The following is a 21,594-nucleotide window of genomic DNA, read 5'->3' as shown; positions in this document are numbered from 1 at the left end:
ACAGCAGAGTGTGAAACTACAGCAACACATACTATAAATATTTATATATGTGTAAATATAAAACACATGTGACATATCCAAACAGCTATTAATTTACATCCATTAAGCTTTAACCTCTTAACACCTCAGGCTCATTATGTACTAGAGCTTATTATTCACTAAGTACATGGGCTTTAAAGCTGCTATTCTTGAGTTATAGAAATGTGTAATAAAACTTTGGACCCACTGGTGGATCTTGGCCATTTCAGGGCTTAACATGTCAAATTTCTCTGTATTTCTTGTGCCCATTCTTTGCTTTTCCATTGCCTTTCCATCTTCTCTGTTCTCTGTTTGATTTGCAGATCTTATTTTTTGCCTGTTTCCTTAACAGATTCACATCCTTACAGACTCATAGTGCTAAGTTGTCTTTTCACAGTGAAAAGATGGATAGCATCCTCTCAAAGATCAAGGCTGTTTAGTTGATGGGAACAGCTTTGGTGGTCTACCAGATCTTGCACAGCTGTTAGGAGTCCCATTTTATTTGTATCTTTTAATCATTTTTTGAACTCCAGTTTTAAATCTTGTTTTTTCACCCATTTTCACTCTTTTCTTCCAAGTGGGTCATTTTATGTCTCATTCCTGATCTCCTTAGAAATATCCCCTAAAAATTGAATAACTTGCACTTAATGGCCATTTTGACTGGAGTTTAATAAATTATTTGTTCACAGTAGAATATATATAATACATATGGGACGTATATGTGACCACATATCCTGATAAAATATATAAATGTGTGTGTGTGTGTGTGAGAGAGAGAGAGAGAAAGGGAGGAAGGGAGGGAGAGATAGTAGACCCATTTTCTCTTTTTTTCTCATCTTCTAAGAACGGGTAGTTGACACTTTAAGAGAAAGAGCATAAAGCATTTATGTCTCCGACAATAACAGTCAGAGTATAGGACACATTTACAGAGTGTGTGTGGGGGGTTTGGATGACACCCAATGGGAGGTTAGCTGTCAGCTCATAGCGGGGGATCACCAGCCTGGTCTCTGCATGCTGTGAACACTCAGTAACAGTAAGAAAGCAGGAGAAGAGTGTTTTCAGCCTGACAGAAACTTTTACACCTCTCTCTGTCTCTCTTTCTCTCTCTCTCTCTCTGTCTCTCTCTCTCCCCCTCTTTTACTCTCTTGCTCTCGCTTTCTCGATGCCCTTCATTGAGAACTAGCAGACATACTGCCACTCTGTAGTAATGGCATAGGCAGCAGGGCTGATTTTAAACAAGGTCACATTGCTGAAAATGTCCAGTCTGTAGACTGTGATAAGAACCTGTAATGTTTGAGAAGACATAAGAGAGGCACCTTAGGCAATGGACATTTCATAATAAGAAACAAAAAATAAAATAAATAAATATCTGATGAGGAAAACATCATAGCCACTTTTGCGATTTTATCATTTTTGTCCTAACAGCACAGACATAGACTAACATGACAGAGCTCCTGACATAATTGATGTATCCCTGCTCCGCCCACAAATGCATTCTTTCATGACAAACTGTTGCTAGGGTGGACAAGGTTTACAGAATGTTGGCGAAATCTCATTCAACCAATGAGAAAGTGTAGCAACCACCTTGGCCCTATCATCAGGATACTGCAAGTTCAGCCCCTGATGATGCTACAGCCATCTGTGGCTGGGAGTCCATGAAATCATAATCGGCCTCGCTTTCTCTGGGTAGGTAGGATGGCCCTCATTCAGCATGATGCTAGCTAATGCAAGTGTTTGGTAGCTGATGTCCTCCAAGCATATTGAGCTGTCCAATGATATTGTGTTAGAAGCAGTTGATGTTTAGTTCATGCACTAAAAGATGGCTTCACATGTTGCAGAGGAAGCATGTGCACATTCACCCTCCTGGCTTGTGATGTAAATAGGTGTAATAGGAGGAGTACTTGCTAGTGTTTAGGCACTGGCCATGACTAAATTGGGAGAAAAATTAGGTAAAAACAAAATTCTAAACTTAGAAGCTTACCTATGTTATAGATCATCAAAGGCACATTTGAAATCACATTCAGAGATTTGCCACAATGCTAACACAGGACAAATATTCAAATGTATTGGTACAATGTGTCACTATGCATCATCATTTAAACTTAATAATACATGTAGGTGTTTTGACAAATGTTGTAATATAATAAGTGTCTTATTTGATTTTATGTTTTTTTCCCCCAACTTTTAGATAAAGCACCAACCGAACAATGGTTGCTAAGAAAGAATGCATAAGTAGGTGGAGCAACAGTAGGTAACTTTCCAAATGACCTCATATTTCACAAAGAAATAAGGAACAATGAGTTTCAGTGGGTTAAAACCAGCCCACAAAGCAAAAAAAAATAATTATCACATACAATATTGAATTTAGTGACATGGAAGAAAAACATAGATATGTTACAACAAGAGGCTACACGTACAACATACAGTGATAATGAGTCATTTCAAATAACTCCCGCACAGTCTGAGCCATTCTGCTTTCTGAAGAATTTTCCATTTTGATACACACATCACATAACAGCTATTTAACCACAAACACCCAATTGAACTACAACAGAATGCATCTCGTTTCCATCAAGGACATAGCAAATAGTTCCTGGGTTTTGTTTAAGTACACATTTCTGTAGTTAGTCTCAGTCTAATCTCTAAGCAAGCGTGCTCCTGTGTGTGTACTTCAGGAGACCCAGCAGAAGAGAATGACTGGTAAGAGTCAGACCAGCAACGTGACCAACAAGAATGACCCCCGCTCCCTCAACTCCAGAGTCTTCATCGGCAACCTCAACACAGCCATCGTCAAGAAGACAGACATCGAGGTCATCTTTGCCAAGTATGGCAAGATTGTGGGCTGCTCCGTGCACAAGGGCTACGCCTTCGTCCAGTACATGAGTGAACGCAACGCTCGGGCTGCAGTTGCAGGAGAAAATGCCAGGATCATAGCAGGACAGCCATTGGGTGAGTGACGCTTCTTTGTATTTTTATTCAGACGTTTGGGAGCGCCATTCAAAAGGAATCAATGCTTTCAGTAATATAAAAGCACTTACATGTAGATTATCACATGAAGTGATCCTAAGATGCTTATGTTGTGCAACTTTCCATTACACTAAATTACATTTATAAAAATACACTCTCAGAAAAAACACCATCAGTGTAGCCCTGAATGTAAACTCATTTAAGCTACACAACTGGACCTTAAAGGGACACTCCAGGTAAAATAAAAAAAAAAGAACTACAGCTACACCTGCTGTACACATGCCTACTCACTTCCTACAGTAATGCCACTCGACTCCACAGTGAGATTTTCTGGTTTAAAGATGAGGAAACCCCCTTCTGATCATATATCCCGAAGATGGGAGGAACTTTGTAAAGCTTGAAGGACTATGGGATGAATACTTGATGGCAGACTCATTGAAATGTTTTAGTCTTTCACAGGTGGCTGTAGAAGGAAGCCAGATAGCTAACATTATTGCTAGGAAACCTCACAAGTCTGTTTTTAATAGACTCTACATGAGTGGGACATCAGTGGCTTTCTTTATCACTGCAGGGGGGATTCCCAGTAGTATATATGACATATTTGCACAGTACATGCAGCGTAAATTACAAAATTAGATACAAAATTGTGAATTCTGTCAAATCAATGAGGATGAGGCAATGCTTCACTACAGAAAGCTACCTAAAATGACAAAGTATTAAATACTAGGGCCAGAATGCCACTCTAAGAACCATATTGGAATTTTGAGGGTACATTTATATTGTTTATACCTTCGCGAAATATATAAATCAGCTTTGTAGAAGCTATTATTACATATACAATGACAAAAACTTCAGCAGGAGAAGTGATTCTAAATGTGAATGGTGCTATATCTCTACTGCTACCTGTCTCACCTGTTTTATTGTGATGGACTGGGCTCTCTTTGAGGAACTCGCTTTTGAAGCAAGACCAGGTTTGATACACTTGTGATTTGTGGACATGAAAAGGAGCTTTTGAGTTGTTTGTCTGTGAAGGTAAAATGGGGGCCTGTTGTCAGATGTGTTTTTCCTGTTATTTGTGTGTCTTTGCTATAATAAAAAGAAAATTATGTTATAGAAGTGTTTGGAAAATTGCATTGACAGCTTTGGGAAAGTTAGGTGGGGAGAAGAGCAGCTAATTTGTCATGCTAGTTTGAGTCCCCCAAGACCACCTCTGGGTTATGGTGAGCATTTTGCCATTATTACATGTACTTTGCCAGTAGTTGTGATCAGAAAATGCTGTCTTTTGTGAACAAAATGTGAATATTCCACATGACTCAAACATTTCAAGGCCTCACACTGAAGGCCAGTACCTCCTGCGGCGACGAGTAATAGCAGGCTGTTTGGGTTCTGCATTTACTCTGGGTGGTGAACAGGTGCTTTTGGCCTGCCGCCTCACATCTTTGACCTCAAGAGAGGTGCATGGTTAAAAAAGCAGGCGCTAGACATTACTTAGCCTTTATCTAGGCTCTCATTATGCACTCGACTTGCTTTTTAAAAAAAAAGGAGGGGGAGAGAAAAAAACATATTTTCTTCTTGGAATGCAAATCTGAGAAATGGGAAGTGGAAAGGCAGCTCTTTATACATAATGCAAAATACAGCCAAGAAACCTTCATTAAGAGCAGCCAGTAAGAGTTTGGTGAGATGCAACTGTATGCGCAAGGTCAGTCAGTGAGCTTGAACCAGAGGAGGAAGAGGAAGAGTGAAAAATATGCAAGAAGCAAAGGACGTATTTGCATGGAACTGTTTTAGCTATGATCTACATGCCTCCATGCCTCTGTTCTGCAAGAGTACACGTAGAATGAGAATCAGAATTAGAATCACTTTACTGGCCAAGTGCACTTGCACACAGTAGGAATTTGTTTTGGTGGAATTACAAACAGTAAACAAAGCAAAGCAGTACAAAGATACAGCCATAAAGGTCTTCACAAAATATACCTATCATTTGATATATTATGAAGCTATTGTATCCAAATCTCAAAAGTGCTTTTCCCTCTGTTTTTATTTTTACCATTGACAACTGGACAAATAGGAATGGTTAACATTTTCTTTTAAATGCACGGCTCATAAGCACCAAGAAATGAATCTGTGCACTGTGCACCTATATGTCTATTTTGGAAAATATTGTTTGTACAGCTGCCGTATTCACCAGAGTTCCTTTACCCATCCAGGCATGAACACTACTATTACTAATAAAAATTTACTCAGCCTAAACACCTCACAGCACACATTATAAATCACTAAGATAAAAGTGTCTGCTAAAAAAACAGAATTGCACTGATTATAGACATATGTTGTACTGGTAAAAGTGTGAGTTGCCTGTGCTGATTGTTTGCTGGATAGGTAAGTGAGAGAAAAACATAAAGGGAAAAGCTGTATGTGAACAGCAGAGAGATATTATCTATAAATAAATAGACTGGTGTGTTACCTTAATTTGCAAACATCATGTAGATTACACAGTGAACTGTGTGAACTCTCTGTGTTTGGGTATGCTTGATGATTGTGTTAATCTGTTCTGACAGCTTAATTAAACATTAACGTTAGTTATGTTATTTCACAAGCACTGAAGTAGACATAGTCATATTGGTTAGCTTAGTTTAGAGTATAGTGAAGCTTTTATTGTTGTTCTTCTGTCAGTAATTAGGTGGCTGTGTTTGCATAAAACTGAATAGCACATCACCTGGTTACTAAAATGGCAGTGCAGTCATACAGTGACATCACACGAGATATATAAATGTTTCAACATTTCCATTCTGGCACTCAGAAACATTAAACATAGAGTTCTGAAAACAGTTAGAAGAAAATTAAGTACATTCTATTGTTTTTGTAGGCTGTATGTTGACTTACTGTAATAAAATAGTAGGTTAGTAAATCTAGTAGCAGCTATTTGATAAGGACATGTAATGGTAATGTTTACACAAACATGTGCTAAGTATATGTGAATGTATAGCCTGTAACTATTAGCCTAAAGGCCTGGTTATCTGCTGTGATCAAACTACTATTCATTTCAAACAAAACATGGGTAGAAAATAGCAGACTCTGCTCTGTCAGGCTATTGGGTCTTGCTTTAACAGGTCCCTCAGGCACATTTTTTGACCGTATCTGCAGCTTGATTAAGCATTAACACTTATTTCTTCTCCACTGCTCTTCCAGAAAAGTCGCATTAATTTACATCTAAAATGTGCAAAAATCATGTGTTCACAAGGAATGACACTTTTTTTTTTCACATGAGCACATGTTTTCACATGTGATCACGTCTAGTGTATGACAATGTTTCAACAACTTGCATAAAACCTTCCCAGAAGAATAGAGCCTGTTACTGCAGCAAGGGGTGGATAAGCTCCTTATTAATATTGTATCTTTGATTTCAGAAGAAATGCTGGATAAGCAGGTGTCTACACATTTTTGTATATATATATATATATATATATATGCAACAATATAGGTCAGGCAGACCTATAACTTCAGCAGGTGCAATTGTGCAAGGGATATGTCAAGTAAGATTGTTTTTAGTGAGGTCTTAATGCAGAGGTTGAATTGAGTGACCTATGTGAAACATACAACCCCATTTCCAAAAAATGTGGGATGCTGTGCAAAATGTAAATAAAAACAAATTGCAACTTGTTGAAACTGAGAAACTTTTTTGAAAAATGTTTGCACATTTTGAATTTGATGCCAACAACATGTTCCAAAAAAGTTGGGACAGGGGCAACAAAAGGCTGGTAATATTGTGTAATGCTAAAAAACACCTGGTGGTTGGTCAGTAACATGATTGGGTGTAAAAGCCTCTCAGAGAGGCGGTGTCTTTCAGAAGTAAAGATGGGGAGGGGTGCATCACTCTGTGAAAGAATCTGGAGAAATCTCTGTATGTAAGGGACGACGCCAAAAAACAGTATTTGCTGGCCATGATCTTTGGGCCTTCAGGCAGCACTGCATTAAAAACAGATGTGATTCTGTAGTAGAAATCACTGCATGCGCTCAGAAACACTTCTGAAAACCACTGTCTGTGAAAACAGTTCACTGCAACCAGAAATGCAAGTTAAAACTCTAAAACACAAAGAAGAAAGCAGATATACACAGGATCCAGAAATGTTGCCACCTTCTCTGGGCCTGAGCTCATTTAAAATGGACTGAGGGGAAGTGGAGAAGTGCCCTGTGGTAAGACGAATCAACATCTGAAATTATTTTTGGAAATCCTGGACACTGTGTCGTCCTGGCTAAAGACCACTTAGCTTGATATCAGCACACAGTTCAAAAGCCAGTATTCATGATGGTTTAGGGAGGCATTAGTGCACATGGTATGGGTCACATGGTCATCTGTGAAGGCACCATTAATGCTGAATGATATATACACGTTTTGGCAACATATGCTGCGGTCCAGATGACGTCTTTTTCAGAGAAGGCCTTGATTTTTTAGTAAGACGATGGCAAATCACATTCTGCATGTATTACAGCAGCATTGCTCCATATTAAAAGAGTCCGAGCACTGAACTGGCCTGCCTGCAGTTTAGACCTGTCACCCACTGATAACATTTGGCGCATTATGAAATGAAAAATAATAAATGAGCCCCTGAAACTGACGAGCAGCTGAAATCCTGTAACAAACCCGACCAGGAAGACATTTCACTTTCAGAACTGCAGCAGTCTCTCCTCATTTCCCAAACACTTACAGAGTGTTAAAAGAAGAGGTGATGAAACACAGTGGTAAACAGGCCCCCGTCTCAACTCTTTTGGAATATGTTGTTGGCATCGAATTCAAAATGGGCAAATATTTTTCAAAAAACAATATAATTTCTCAGTTTCAACATTTGATTTGTTGTCTTTGTAGCTTTTCCTTTAAAAATATGATTTACATGATTTACACATCATTGCATCCTATTTTTATTTACATTCTGCACAGCATCCCACCTCTTTTGGAAATTGGGGTTGTACTAATAGCAGACATGTAAAGTAGTCAGCGTATAAGGGTGAATTCTGCTGAAATGAGACTGGGTTGGAGGAAGTATAAGGCTGGGACTGACTCAGAGAGCAGCGCTCTGCAGCCCTTCGGCCTTGCTCTGTCTCTGGGCGCTGTCAGTGGAGCACACAGACAGATGTATGATTCTGGCCTCTCTCCTAATCTCCCCCAGCACAAGCCTGAAGCCTGTAGGCTAATGTGGAGAAGCTGATAGGCTCTGCTGGCTGAACGATGATGAAGCCTAATGCTTCAACAGTACAGGCATGTACCTGCTTCTCTCTATATCTCTCTCTCTCTGTTTCTCTTTCTGTCTCACTCTTTTTCTCTCTCTCTCTCTCTCTCTGTTTCTCTTTCTGTCTCGCTCTCTTTATCTCTATTTCTCTTTCTCAGCCTCTCTTCTTTTTTCACTCTTACTTAACCTCTCTGTTTCTCATATTTCTCTCTCTCAGATTGTTCTTTCTCTATTTCTCTATTACTCAACCTATCTCTTTAATCTCTCACATTTATCTCTCTCTCTTCATTGTCTCACCCTTTCTCTTTCCTCTTGCTCTCACTCAGCCTTTCCTCTTTCTTTCGCCCTTACTTAACTTGTTCTTTTTTCTTTCTTTTCATTCTCTCTGTCACTTTCTTTTTTCTCTCTCTTCCCGTCAGCTTTTCTCTGTCTCTCTCTCTCTCTCTCTCTCTCTCTCTCTCTCTCTCTCTCTCTCTCTCTCTCTCTCTATTGCTCTCTCTCTCTCTCTCGCTCTCTCTCTCTCTCTCTCTCTCTCTCTGTTTCTCTTTCTGTCTCGCTCACTTTATCTCTATTTCTCTTTCTCAGCCTCTCTTCTTTTTTCACTCTTACTTAACCTCTCTGTTTCTCATATTTCTCTCTCTCAGATTGTTCTTTCTCTATTTCTCTATTACTCAACCTATCTCTTTAATCTCTCACATTTATCTCTCTCTCTTCATTGTCTCACCCTTTCTCTTTCCTCTTGCTCTCACTCAGCCTTTCCTCTTTCTTTCGCCCTTACTTAACTTGTTCTTTTTTCTTTCTTTTCATTCTCTCTGCCACTTTCTTTTTTCTCTCTCTTCCCGTCAGCTTTTCTCTGTCTCTGTCTCTCTGTCTCTCTGTCTCTGTCTCTCTCTCTCTCTCTCTCTCTCTCTCTCTCTCTCTCTCTCTCTCTCGCTCTCTCTCGCTCTCTCTCTCTGTTTCTCTTTGTCTCACTCTCTCTCTGTCTCTCTCTCTTTCTCTCTTTCTGTCTCGCTCTCTTTATTTCTCTCTCTGTTTCTCTTTCTGTCGCTTTCTCAGCCTCTCTTCTTTCTCTCTTTCACTCTTACTTAATCTCTCTGTTTCTCATATTTCTCTCTCTCTCTCAGATTATTCTTTCTCTATTTCTGTTTTACTCAACCTATCTCTTTAATCTTAAACTTTCTTTTTTCTCTCTCTTCCAGTCAGCCTTTCTTTCTCTCTGTCTCTGTCTCTCTGTCTCTGTCTCTGTCTCTGTCTCTCTCTCTCTCTCTCTCTCTCTCTCTCTTTCTATTGCTCTCTCTCTCTCTCTCTCTCTCTCTCTCTCTCTCTCTGTTTCTCTTTCTGTCTCGCTCTCTTTATCTCTATTTCTCTTTCTCAGCCTCTCTTCTTTTTTTCACTCTTACTTAACCTCTCTGTTTCTCATATTTCTCTCTCTCTCTCAGATTATTCTTTCTCTATTTCTGTTTTACTCAACCTATCTCTTTAATCTTAAACTTTCTTTTTTCTCTCTCTTCCCGTCAGCCTTTCTTTCTCTCTGTCTCTGTCTCTCTGTCTCTGTCTCTGTCTCTCTCTCTCTCTCTCTCTCTCTCTCTCTCTATTTCTCTCTCTCTCTCTCTCTCTCTCTCTCTCTCTCTCTCTCTCTCTCTCTCTCTCTTTCTCTCTCTTTCTCTTTCTCTCACTCTCTCTCTCTGTGCACATGCTCTAAAGATGTGTCCACTTTCCACTTTACTATATGTACAGAGCAGGGCCATGTTTAATGGAATCTACTCGAGCGCTGCAGATAGCATCAAACGTGGCTCTGCACCGGCACGATAAAGTGCAGCTCTCTCTCCTTTTGGAGTCGCTGGGAGCATCTCGGAGAGCCATGCCGGATGTTACATATTAATACTCTCTGACATTTCCTGATGATAAGGCCCAAGGGATTTTTATTTATTTATTTATTAAATCGATTTACACCAAGCTCAAACAATCTCCCTCACTTTTAGATTACCACACTAATATCTGATGCGAGAGATATTTGTGTGTCTCTCTGTTGTTTAAAAAATCTTCCTTCATTTCAACTGCACATCCCGCTTTGTTGTATTAGAGAAGGTTTATCAGCAAAAACATTCTGAATTTGTAAGAAAACCACAGATAAACAGGTCCAATCTACAAAGTCATGACCAACAAGATGGCCATAACTTTATATAGTGTTTTTTGGAGAAGCTGTGTGTTGCATCTTTTAAAACTGAAAGGGTAAAGATATTTCGTCTTGACAAGGCCAAGGTAAGGGTTAGGGACTTATATAATATTATGTATATACCCATCAGCCATAATGTTAAAACCATCTCCTTGTTTCTGCACTCATTGTCCATTTTATTAGCTCCACTTACGAAATGGGAGTAAGTATTTCAGTATTTGATCATCAGCTAAACAGTATGTGTAGATAAATGTTATGTAATAGAACAAAACTTAGAGATCTAATTTGATTTGCAGTCTTTTATTTAAGTTAAATTAACTGAGATGTCTTTTTGTCTGTAAAGTAAGAACACCACTTCAGTCATAGACACTGTCCTTTTGACAGAAACAGATTTATATAGGCATTTGCTATAACTTTCTACGAATTTCTGACATCTACTGGGAGAATTTTGGCCACCATCTTGATGCAGAATTGTGCAGTCTTTAAACTTTGAGCATACTTTTGTATGTACAGCCAGTTTGTAAATGTAACCCTCAAATTCTTCTTACTTTTGAGACATTCATTGGTATATTTATTTGTATGTTTGGGATCATTATCCTTTGGGAAGGCCCACTTCAATTTCTTTTACATATGGTCTTCACATTTTCCTCTAAAACTCTCTGATATGAGCGAGAATACCACAGACCCTGAGGTAGCAAAGCATCCCCAAACTATATTTCCACCATCATGTTTTACAGTTGGTATTGTATAATTGTACAGTATAATTGTAAGTTCTTCTGATCAAAAACAGGCTTTTGTTTTGTCACACATGGCTTCTGGCACTGTGGCCAAACAACTCTATCTTTGACTCATCTGTTTATAGCAACAGTTCCAGAGGTCCTGGTCATCACCTAGATATTAATTAGCAATCTTAAGTCTTCTGCTGATATTCTCTTAAATCAGCAGAGGCTTCCTCTTGGTGCACTTTGCATGTAGTTTAACTTTGTACAGTCTTATTGTAATTGTAGATGCATGCACTTTGGCATCCATAAGTGGTAAGACCTACCTGAGGTTCTTAAAGACATTTTTAGCATCTTATGGACTACTCTTGGGTTACATTTGCTGGGGCCTGACCTAGATAACTGGTATGGCTTTTAAATGTTCTCTGGACAGGACAACTGCTTTCTATTATATTGGAAATACTTCTCAAACCCCTTTCCAGACTCACAGGCATCTACATGTTTCTCTCTGAAGGCCTCAGAGAGCTGTTTTGATCTAGGCATAATGATATCACACACTCCAATAACAATGAACAAACCAGCCAGGTATCTGATGTATGAGACAGGTTTCTCCTTTAGATTCAATTTTAGATTCTCCATAGGTGTTCTAACCATTAGCACCTGATAGGGTGTGCCTGATTTCAATTTGACATATTTAACATTGTGATAGGGGTGTATTTACTGTTTCCACAAAAGAAATTGCAGCTGTTTTTTTATTTTTTTCAATTATTTAAAGGATGAAAAAAAATGTAGGTGTCACTCATTAAATTACATCACTTTTATATGTCAACAACCTTAAATGAAAGCCAGCTATGTGTGCCTTCACATATGCTAAAAAAGTCTAAACATTTCATGGGATGTACTTACTTCACATGACTATTTAAGTAAGTATAGTATTATAGTAAGTATAATAACTACTATAATACAAATTGCACATGTTATTACATATAGGTTCACACATATAAAGTGTATAACGCTTGTGTATGTGTGGTACAGTATTTGGAGGCCTAAAGAATCATATGCTGTTTCCATCACTTTAAAGGTCAGATCATTCTCGCATTGCACAAAGGCAATTCTGCAATCATCAGTCGATGAGCAAATCACGACTGGGAGTACAGCGAGGAAAAAAATTCCCAATTGCCAGTCAGCCTCATCCTACCAACCTGACATGTTTTATTAACGTGGCCATGATTCGCAGTCAATTCAGATGGGGCGCTTTGCTCATGCCGAGGCATTTCGGAACGCTTCCCAGAAAGCAAATGCACTCTTTTTCTGTATCTCCTCAAAATCTCCAGATGTCAATGAATTGAACTGTGCTTTAACTGTGCCAGTTCCTGTGCTGTAATATGCTGGGGGAACATCTTAGTATTTTCTGGCAAGTTGTGATCCAACAGAAACTTCTGTTGAAATCTTCCAGCAAAATCACACACATTTCACATGAGAGCATATGATGTTTTTTCTTCGTATATTGATAAGTGAACATGTTGCCTGATTTGAATAGTTTGTGATCACACAAATATATTATATGTGATGTGAGAACATATCCATGTGATCACAAGTAGACTTTTCTATTGTTACCATAACAATAATAGTAATACATTTTATTTATTTTGCAATTTTTAACAGAAATTCATAAAGTACTTTACATTGAGAAAAGTCAGTAAAAGATCAACATATGATGACAGTGGAAACCTCCAATGTTCTTTGATTTACAATGAATGGGGATTATTTTATGAGAAAACATATCACTTTAGGCTTTCTGGAGGTCCTAGATACATCACTCACTGCAAGTAAGAACGGTAGTCTAATCAGTACATGTCAGTATGTGAAATGGAAATGGTTAGAAATGGAAAACAGTGGCTACATCTCTATATACATACAAGGTAAAATACATGATTTGTCTATTACACGCTTCAAATAAAGCACAGAATGTTTAAGCTAGCTTCACAAGTCCATATTCACTTTAGAATAGCCAAAAAATGATGTTTGATGTTTGAAAAATTAACTTGGCTCTATCATACTGCTAGATTCCTATAAGGACACTAACAGTAATTAGTATTATTGTCTATAATTATATATAGACAATAATATAATAGTACTATTGTCTAGTATATATGTCTTTTTTCTTGTTTTTGACCAATGTCTGACATTAGTGGCCCAAAATGAAGGCTTAGCTCTTCATCACTGGAAATTACGTGAAGGAATATAAATAATATAATATAAATGTAAAGTACATGTAAAAATTCACACCTGGAAAAGGGGTGTAAAACACGTCAAATGTTTTAAAACAATTTTTAAAAAGAGGATCATTTTTGGCCGTCACCACAGATGTCACCACAGATGGCAACATTCATTCGTTCCTGCATAATAAAAGGTCTCTTTGAATAATTACTGTTTTTAAGGTACTTTTGATAGGGTGGCATCAGTCTATAAATTCTTTATTTACTAAGTAAACCAATACACCGCATAATAGCTGCGACAGCATGACTAATAACAATAGAGATATTAGTGTTGGATCTTCAGATGGTTCAAAGTTATGAAACCAGTAAAATACTTAGGATCAGAACCAAGGTTGAGAACCACTGATCTAAAGGATTACATTTTTTGTTGTATAACTGGGAATGAGTACTAGATTACATTTCTTAAGTCATCTGTCCAAGAATTTTCTACTACAATATCCACTTATCAACACAATGAGTGAGATTCTGCTCATTCCCATTCAGGTGATTTGCTGAAACTAAATACCTTCTCATTAGCCAATTTACAGTGTATATGTCTGGCTGCGTGATGATCCTGAGTGAATTCCACTAGTGAATAATGAATACGCAGTAAGATGGATTGCCATACTTAGTGGCAGTAAACGTATGTATTCAACCATGCGATTGCCTCTAGCATCTAGACCAAGGCCAAAATGCTGCGCTCTCTCTCTCTCTCTCTCTCTCTCTGTCTCTCTCTCTCCCTTTCTCTCTGCTTGAAGTGCTGCCTGTCTGAAAACATTACCTCTCAGTGCTATGCACTTTTATTTAGATTGCACCAAAAATGGTGGTCTAATGCTGTCGTCACTACAACCTCCAAAACTCTATTCTGCTCCATTATACCTGCTCACTCAGACACTCAGCTGTAGCACTGTATTCCCCAGGAGTCCTGCTGGCATTAGTCCTCACCATTATGCATGCCTACATCTCTGACCTCATCCATTCCAACAGTACCCACTCAACAGCTCAGATTTTGGCTGCTGTGTGTAAACTGTAAACTCTTAGAAGTCTCAGTTATCAACAACAAAAGCAAAATGATGTTTTAATTCTATCGGAATCATTTTTGTCTCATCACTTATTAAAATGTTGGAAAAACTGTCAAAAGCATGTATTTTTACCTTTCAATTGATGCCACATTTGAGTTTTTAAGAAAAAGAAGAGATTCTATTCTTATTTGAATTTGATATAAAGTTATTGTTGTATGTCTGTTTGTTTTTTTGTGGAAAGACATAACATCCTTTTCCTTTTACATGTTATGTCATTTCTTGATGTCAAAGCATAAATTCTTAAATACCAGAATACAACATGATCTCTATTGACTATTTAGCACAATGACTCATGATATTTTGATATTTTATGATTTTTTGGTGAATGTGTAGCAGCAGCATTCAAATACAAAGTGAATACACTTACATTACAAATAGGTTAAAGGAGTCTAAAATACCCTTGAGCTAAGATACTACCAGAACCAAACATCAGTGCTGATACCTAGATAGAAACACACTACGGACAATATGGAAACAAAACATTACATTTACACAACATTTCAATAAGGACATGTCTTCGGGCAGCATTTGAAGATCCTGAGGGTTCAGACAGCCAGTGGAAACCATTCCACTACCTGTGCTTTATGACATAGAGGAGTTTTGAAGCCTGAACTTTTCAGCAGCTTGAAGGATGAGGGGTCAAGCCGAGGCATACTTGAAGCTCCAATGACTAGGTCTTGCTGCCTGATGAGATGTCAGCCAAGAACTGTAAACCTGAGTGTCTGAAGATGAGAAGGAATGGATTTGAGTGTCTTCAACATAGCAGTGGTAGAAGAAGCCATAAAAGGAAATTATACAGTGTAGAGAGTGAATGTAAAGAAGAAAGAGAAGAGGACCCAATACTGAGCCTTGTGGAACCCCAATAGAGAGTCTGCATGGATCTGCATGGATCCTCGCCATATAACCTAATAAGAGCATCCCTCCAGGAAGAGCTCACCACTTCCATACAGAGTCGGTGGTCCCAAGATTAGCAAGAATGGCTCCCTAAGGAACCTTTCAATGTATGGTTCAACATACATATTTTTATGAAAGAGATGTGTGAGTGTGAAGACTCTTTGTAAAATTTAGAGAACCTCTACATAATGAAAAGGTTCTACCCTAGTTCCTGGCTCCTCATTGCTCAGGAAGCTGCCTGAGAGAATGCCAACAGTGTGCAAAGCTGCCACAAGACAAATTCCGGCCATACTGAAAATCTAATGTAATTGGGTTTTTTTTTGGTCACTGCATATTCTATTCAATGTGGAATACCCATCCCTGGATGGATGGTTTTTAAATTTTTGACTGCTACTCTAAGAGTAAAAATTGCATGGATTTAACTATAGGGAATAATGCATTTCTACTCCCCCAAGTCTACATCATCTCATTATTAATTAATGCAATGTTAATGACAAAAACATGCAAGTCATTTATGTGGATTTTACAACAATCCTTTCAAATTAAGAAAACATGCACATATCCTCTCAAAATGCATTAGGGTTGTGGTGCTTCATAGGGATGAAATAAAATCTGGTGCAGCAGATGCCACATTTGATAGACACTTGACACTCTGCCGAGCCTCGCTCCCCCTCAGCCCTGAGGATGTGCGTGTGGAATATGCTATGGAGATGATGAGCACAAACGAATGAGACAAAGGTGAAATCCTCACATAGGCACAGAGCAGAACCTTTGACTGAGATTTAAGGCCCATCCCCCCTTGCTGCCTCCCAGATGATCAAAGTTCATATTTCATTACCTAATTAAAAATGAATGAGAGTTTATAAGATTACATCAAGACTTCTTGATTGTTTTAGCTGCAAGGCATTTGATGCATAGACAAGTACTTAAGTTGGCCTGTCTTATTTGTTTGCATGCAGAGAAAACTGGAAGATGGAAACTGAATACTGGAAAGCATCACATTGGCTACGGTTCAAAAGTTTTGAATCACTAATGAAAAATTGTCAGTTTAATCAATTGTACTTTATAAAGTGTAGATTGAAATTCACCATCTTAACAAACACTTGTACACATAGCCAAAAGTATTTGGACATCCATTGGTAATGGAGGTATAAAATTAAGCAAGTAGTCTCCACAGACAAACAGTGGCAGTAGAATGGGTCATGCAAAGGGCTTGCCGACTTTTAACATGGCATTGTCATTGACTGCCCTGCTAGAGCTGCCCCAGTCCACAGAAAGTAGATATAGTAAAATGGAAACAATAAAAAATTTGACCACAAATTGACATAAAAATAATGGGACTGCAGGGTGCAGAAGCATGTAATTCTTAAAAATGGTCTATTTTTAATTGTAACTTTCATGAATGCTTCTACAACTGAACTGAATTCATATTAAAGAAAACAGTGATTCCAAACTTTTCTTGTATATGATGGTGAACATGGAAAGAAATTGGACATGGGCAGAACCAATCAGTCATGCTTTTTTATGTGAAAATATTGCTTCACTCACATAATATCAGCTGTGTAATTCAAGGCAGGCTAGTGAAAAGATCAAAGGCCATGGTCAATAAAAGCCATTAATCATTATGCAGCAGAGTATACTCAAGGGTTTCTGCACATTCCTCACTTATTTTGATTAGGCAGATGCTGCAGATTACTCTTATATGAAATCTTTTCTTCGTTTCCATGGTGACAATAATAAATCAGTATTAAACACTTGCTTTACAAAGCAGGTCCTATGCACTCTTCTTTAAAGGAAGGTGCAAAAAAGAAAAGAACCATGTTTGGATCACTGAAGAATCTTTTGATGGATGGTTATTTTAAAAAAACACACTTGAAGCCAGTGAATTGAAACATTCTTTTGGGAATCAGAATTGGTTCTTCTGTTGTACGTCACTCCAAAGAACCCTTTTTGGCACCTTTATTTTTTAATAGTGTGTGTGTCTGAAGGCTGGCTTGCCGGATGTTCTGGGACGTGGGAGCTTGCTCGCAGCAGACGGGCCCCTCGTCGCCCCAGGTGAGAGGCAGTGTTGCACATAATGAGTTTGGACTTTGAGGTCCGTGGCGCAAATTTCTGGCACTGTGGCGGAACACTGGAGGCATAGTGTGTCACTCTGCTTCGCAGCGGGCCATGGAGCGAGAGAGATCTCCCCTGCCGCTGTCAGACCCACCCATTCAGAAATGGAAGGAAAAAGACTTTGACATTTGTCACTGTCTCACCCTAGCATAGCTTTCCAAATTCATCACCGGCTCAGTTTAAAATGCATCCTCTTTTGCAATCAGCAGCCTTTTTTTCGGTCCATCATCAATGCTGCATTGCATGGAGCACAATGATGAGTAGCTGTTTTGCATATTTGAATTGTGATGCCCCATGATGACTTTCACTTAAACCATACAACAACCAGAAGGTGATAAAATGCGCTGGAGAGCTCTTCACATGTTGACAGGCATGTTTAATGGCCACCTCTTAACAGCTGAAGTCCATTAATGTAGTGAGTGGGCTTCTTCACCTGTTTGTGTAACTGGGTCAGCAGCCAGGAGCGCACAGTAAAGGGAAAGTGTATAAAAGTTAAGGAGCTTACAGTTTTGACTGGCCATAGGGGCAATGACTGTATGCAGCAAGCATTGAAATTAAATGAGTTTTTTTAGTGGTTCTCACAGCTCAATGCCAAAACTCATTAAATGTGTAAAAGCTGGAGATCCTGACTGGAGATACTCAGGGACATTAAAGTTCCCCTGTTTCACTCAAAGTAATGATATATAATCTCACCTGTACTGCTGCAATGACAGCCTCAGGCAAACAGGTATTACAGAGAGAAAGGGGGGGGAGAGGAAGGGGGAGAGAGACAGAGAGAGACAGAGAGAGAGAGAGATAAAAAGCCACTTCACCCAAAACCAGTTTGCTTTGATACTCAATTTTTGTCGTTAAGCACTGGAAAAGATCTGTGTCAGCAAAATATCTAGATAGAAGAATGAAAATGTTCTTAATTTACACAGAAGAATTCATATCTTGCCAAATGTAATCATTTTAATAACATTATTTCATTAAATTATTGTATTCATTGTCATTGAAGAAATTCTTGAAACAAGGAAAATGACATGCTGTTGGAATAGGACAATTTCACTACACAAAATTGCTTAAAACTAGGTTAGAATTGACAAAGTCAGAAATAACAGCAATTAATTATAACTAAACTGTTAAATATTAGCTATAGATATGTTAACTAATTTCATACCAATCTTATTTCAAACTTGTAATGAGAAATAAAGCATAAAAGCAAATAAAGCATTTTTTTCAGATTAATATATAAAATGCATTCATTATGCTAATCCTGTGCTATTTCATCAATTTCAAATCATTAGTAAGGAGCTAAGAAGCTTTATTTAACAAAAAAACAGTAATGTTAGATGTGTCTAGAATGCAGAACTGCAGAATGAGGAGCAGAACTGTAGATGATTCCATAATAATTGAGAAAGCATTAAGAATTAAGATATAATACATTGTACATCCAGACAGCCTTCTACCTAAAAAGTGGTGATCAAATTTCGGGGTAGATAACATGACAAAAATAATGATATGTCCTCTCACTATGCATTATGTGCATACAACAAGACGTTAAATGCTTTCAGTGTTAGCTAAGCTTGCTAGCAAACAGTGCTTTTGCCATCACAGGCTGTCACAATTCTGCATTTCATTCTGAAGGTCACCAGCATTTTGTGCTCATATCCACAACTGTCTTCCTGACATGGCCAGTAAGGGCAGAGACTGAATGTATTCGGGAGTAGACTGTCCATTTACAAAACACCACAATGTTAGAAAGCATCTGTTTTTAATCTGTGGCTCGTTTATGTTAATTTAATCTCAGTATTTATTTAAGATACATATAAAACTAAAACCCTGTGAGATCACAGAGAAAGACTTTGATAGCAAGACAGATGCTACAAATACTGGACGCGTTTAATGTGGTTTATTTTTCTCATTCTTCCACACTGTTTAATTTTCATCCCAGCTCTCTCATCTCTTGCCTTCAGGTTAGAAAATGGGTCCAATTTAACTCTCCAAACTCTAGAGATGTTGGGTGTCTGATTTATAAGTTCCCCACATACAAAGGTGCAGCAATGGATAAAGTTTAGAGTTTGCCCATGTGTGTGTATTTACAGCTTACTAAGCTACTATTCTTCAATCGATGTTTAGGGGTGGGCTTTAGTGAAGGGTGGGGGTGGAGTTGCGGAGGCTGAGTGATGGCTGAAATCCTTAGCTTGTTAAAATGAAGAACTCTTTTCCTCAAAGTTCCTCAGAGGTAACAGAATAATTTGGTACATTTTGCTGTCCTAGACGACTCCCTAGTTCACATGGATATGGATACGCTGCACATGGATATGGATACGCTGACCTTGTATAAATTATAAATCTGTAAAATATTACATGGAATATTTCATAATGCCTTTTGGTATACTAGTCTATTCCAGGATATATTAGTTCTAGCCTATTCTAATTTGAGGCATTTACATCCACATTGCATTCTTATTCTTTTTCTTCTTATTGTTGTTGTTGTTGTTGTTATTGATGTCTATAAACCAAAATTATTAATATAACAATTGTTTTCAGTGAAATCTTTGAATGAATACAACTCTTGTAAGTACGTATAAGCACATGATTTGATTCTTTATTTATAGTGGCAGGTGTGCGATTACAGTCAATTATAGCACAGCTTGAAATGTGGCATTTCAGTAAGGGGAGATTGAAATGCTTTTCCTGTGGGTGCATATAGAGTCTGCTTAGATATTTGTAAGATTTTAATAAACCAGAAAGATGCCCTAGCTTTTCATTGTCCCTGGCTAACTCCGCAGGGGAGTCTTACCCAGCATGAGTGCTGTTCTAGCTCCTGCTTGTACAGGTCCCCTGCTGTATACATTCTGCCTTTGGAGTGGGGGCATGTGGCTAGAGAGCTCTTACCTCAGCCCCCCAGTGTGTGTGAACATGCTTACATAAGGAGTCTAAGTCCTGATCTGCACCTCTCCATGTGTTCCCCCAGCACCGTGCCCTCAAATGCATATGCCCAGTACAAGCATGCCAGGACAAGACTGGGTAGGGCTGCCAAGCCTCAAGGACTGGCCTTGAACCTCAAGTCATTGGCTGAGGCCTGCTGAAAATGAATTCCTTTGGATTTTTACTGCTCTTAATAAACAAAAATCATGGGACTAAGATCTGAGTGCTTGGAGTAATCAGAATAATCGGTTTTGAATAATCTTAGGTAGATAAATAGATGATTGGTTAGCCCATGAGTGTTTAGCATATGATTAATATGTTAGTCCATATTTGGTGAGTCCCTGTGTCCTATAGCATGACACTTGGCTTTGTATAATACTGGATACTATACTCTATACTGATGAAGAGTAGCATGCAGTTAACAGTATGCACTGGCACAGTATTCAGTGCATAGTAAACAGTAAGCTGTTTTGAAGTCAACCCTTGATTGGTAATCTATGATTTATTAGCATTTGTTGGTTAGCCAATGATTGATTAACCTTTGATTAGTTCGCCCATGATTGGTTGTCACCACTACTGACACTCTCACCTGCTCAGAATCTCTATGTTTTGTGTGCTAGAACAAAGTAAGTAATCTAGCAAAGTTTATAAGCAGCAAAGGAAACCATGATGATGGAGCCTCCAGAAAGGATGAAAAAGGCCAGATTAACAACTATGCATATAGTGTCAATAAAGTAATTCCTCTTAAAATCCTTCTCTAAAATCCAACAGGAGGGCAGACTAGCCTCATTCTCTGAGTGAACCAGCTTGTTGGCGAAAGTCAGCACCAACTGATATTCATAAAAGGTTATCTATTATTCATGAAGCACAGAGGCCCAATTTCCGACTTTATGCAGACTTTGTATGTTCCTCCATTGTAGCTGTGGCACAGATTTTTGGAGCACATTCTCATTTAGGCTGCATATTAATTGTCTAGAGAGTCACCAGTAAGTTAATGTTGTTTTATTGTTTTAATTACCACACTGTCATTGTGTATGTCAATTAGTTAGTCTATATTAAGTCAATATATTGTTAAGGGAAAGCATATCTGTAATATAGTGTAATATTCAAGCAAGTCATGTTCATTTGATCAGAGGCACACAAATGTTTGGTAAATAATGATGTTTTCTTATTCCTTTGGACCAGACTATATACATACTATAATTTGATGATAGAATTTTACATAGA

At 38.3% G+C, this 21,594-nt stretch overlaps 1 protein-coding gene across 2 annotated transcripts in view; it reads left to right on the top strand.

Moving 5' to 3' along the window:
* Positions 1-21,594, top strand: part of LOC108431401 (RNA-binding Raly-like protein) — a 193,068-nt gene that overhangs the window by 96,939 nt on the left and 74,535 nt on the right. For both annotated transcript variants that reach the window (XM_017704541.2, XM_017704523.2), the window contains exon 2: positions 2,694-2,967. In XM_017704541.2, the coding sequence (XP_017560030.1) occupies positions 2,712-2,967 (256 nt within the window). In that variant the 5' untranslated portion in view covers positions 2,694-2,711. The remainder of the gene's footprint in view (positions 1-2,693; positions 2,968-21,594) is intronic.

Source organism: Pygocentrus nattereri, chromosome 3 (genome assembly GCF_015220715.1).
Source record: "Pygocentrus nattereri isolate fPygNat1 chromosome 3, fPygNat1.pri, whole genome shotgun sequence".
Classification (NCBI taxonomy): domain Eukaryota; kingdom Metazoa; phylum Chordata; class Actinopteri; order Characiformes; family Serrasalmidae; genus Pygocentrus; species Pygocentrus nattereri.
The sequence above is the reverse complement of the archived record's forward strand: the minus strand, read 5'-3'. Positions and strand labels throughout refer to the sequence as shown.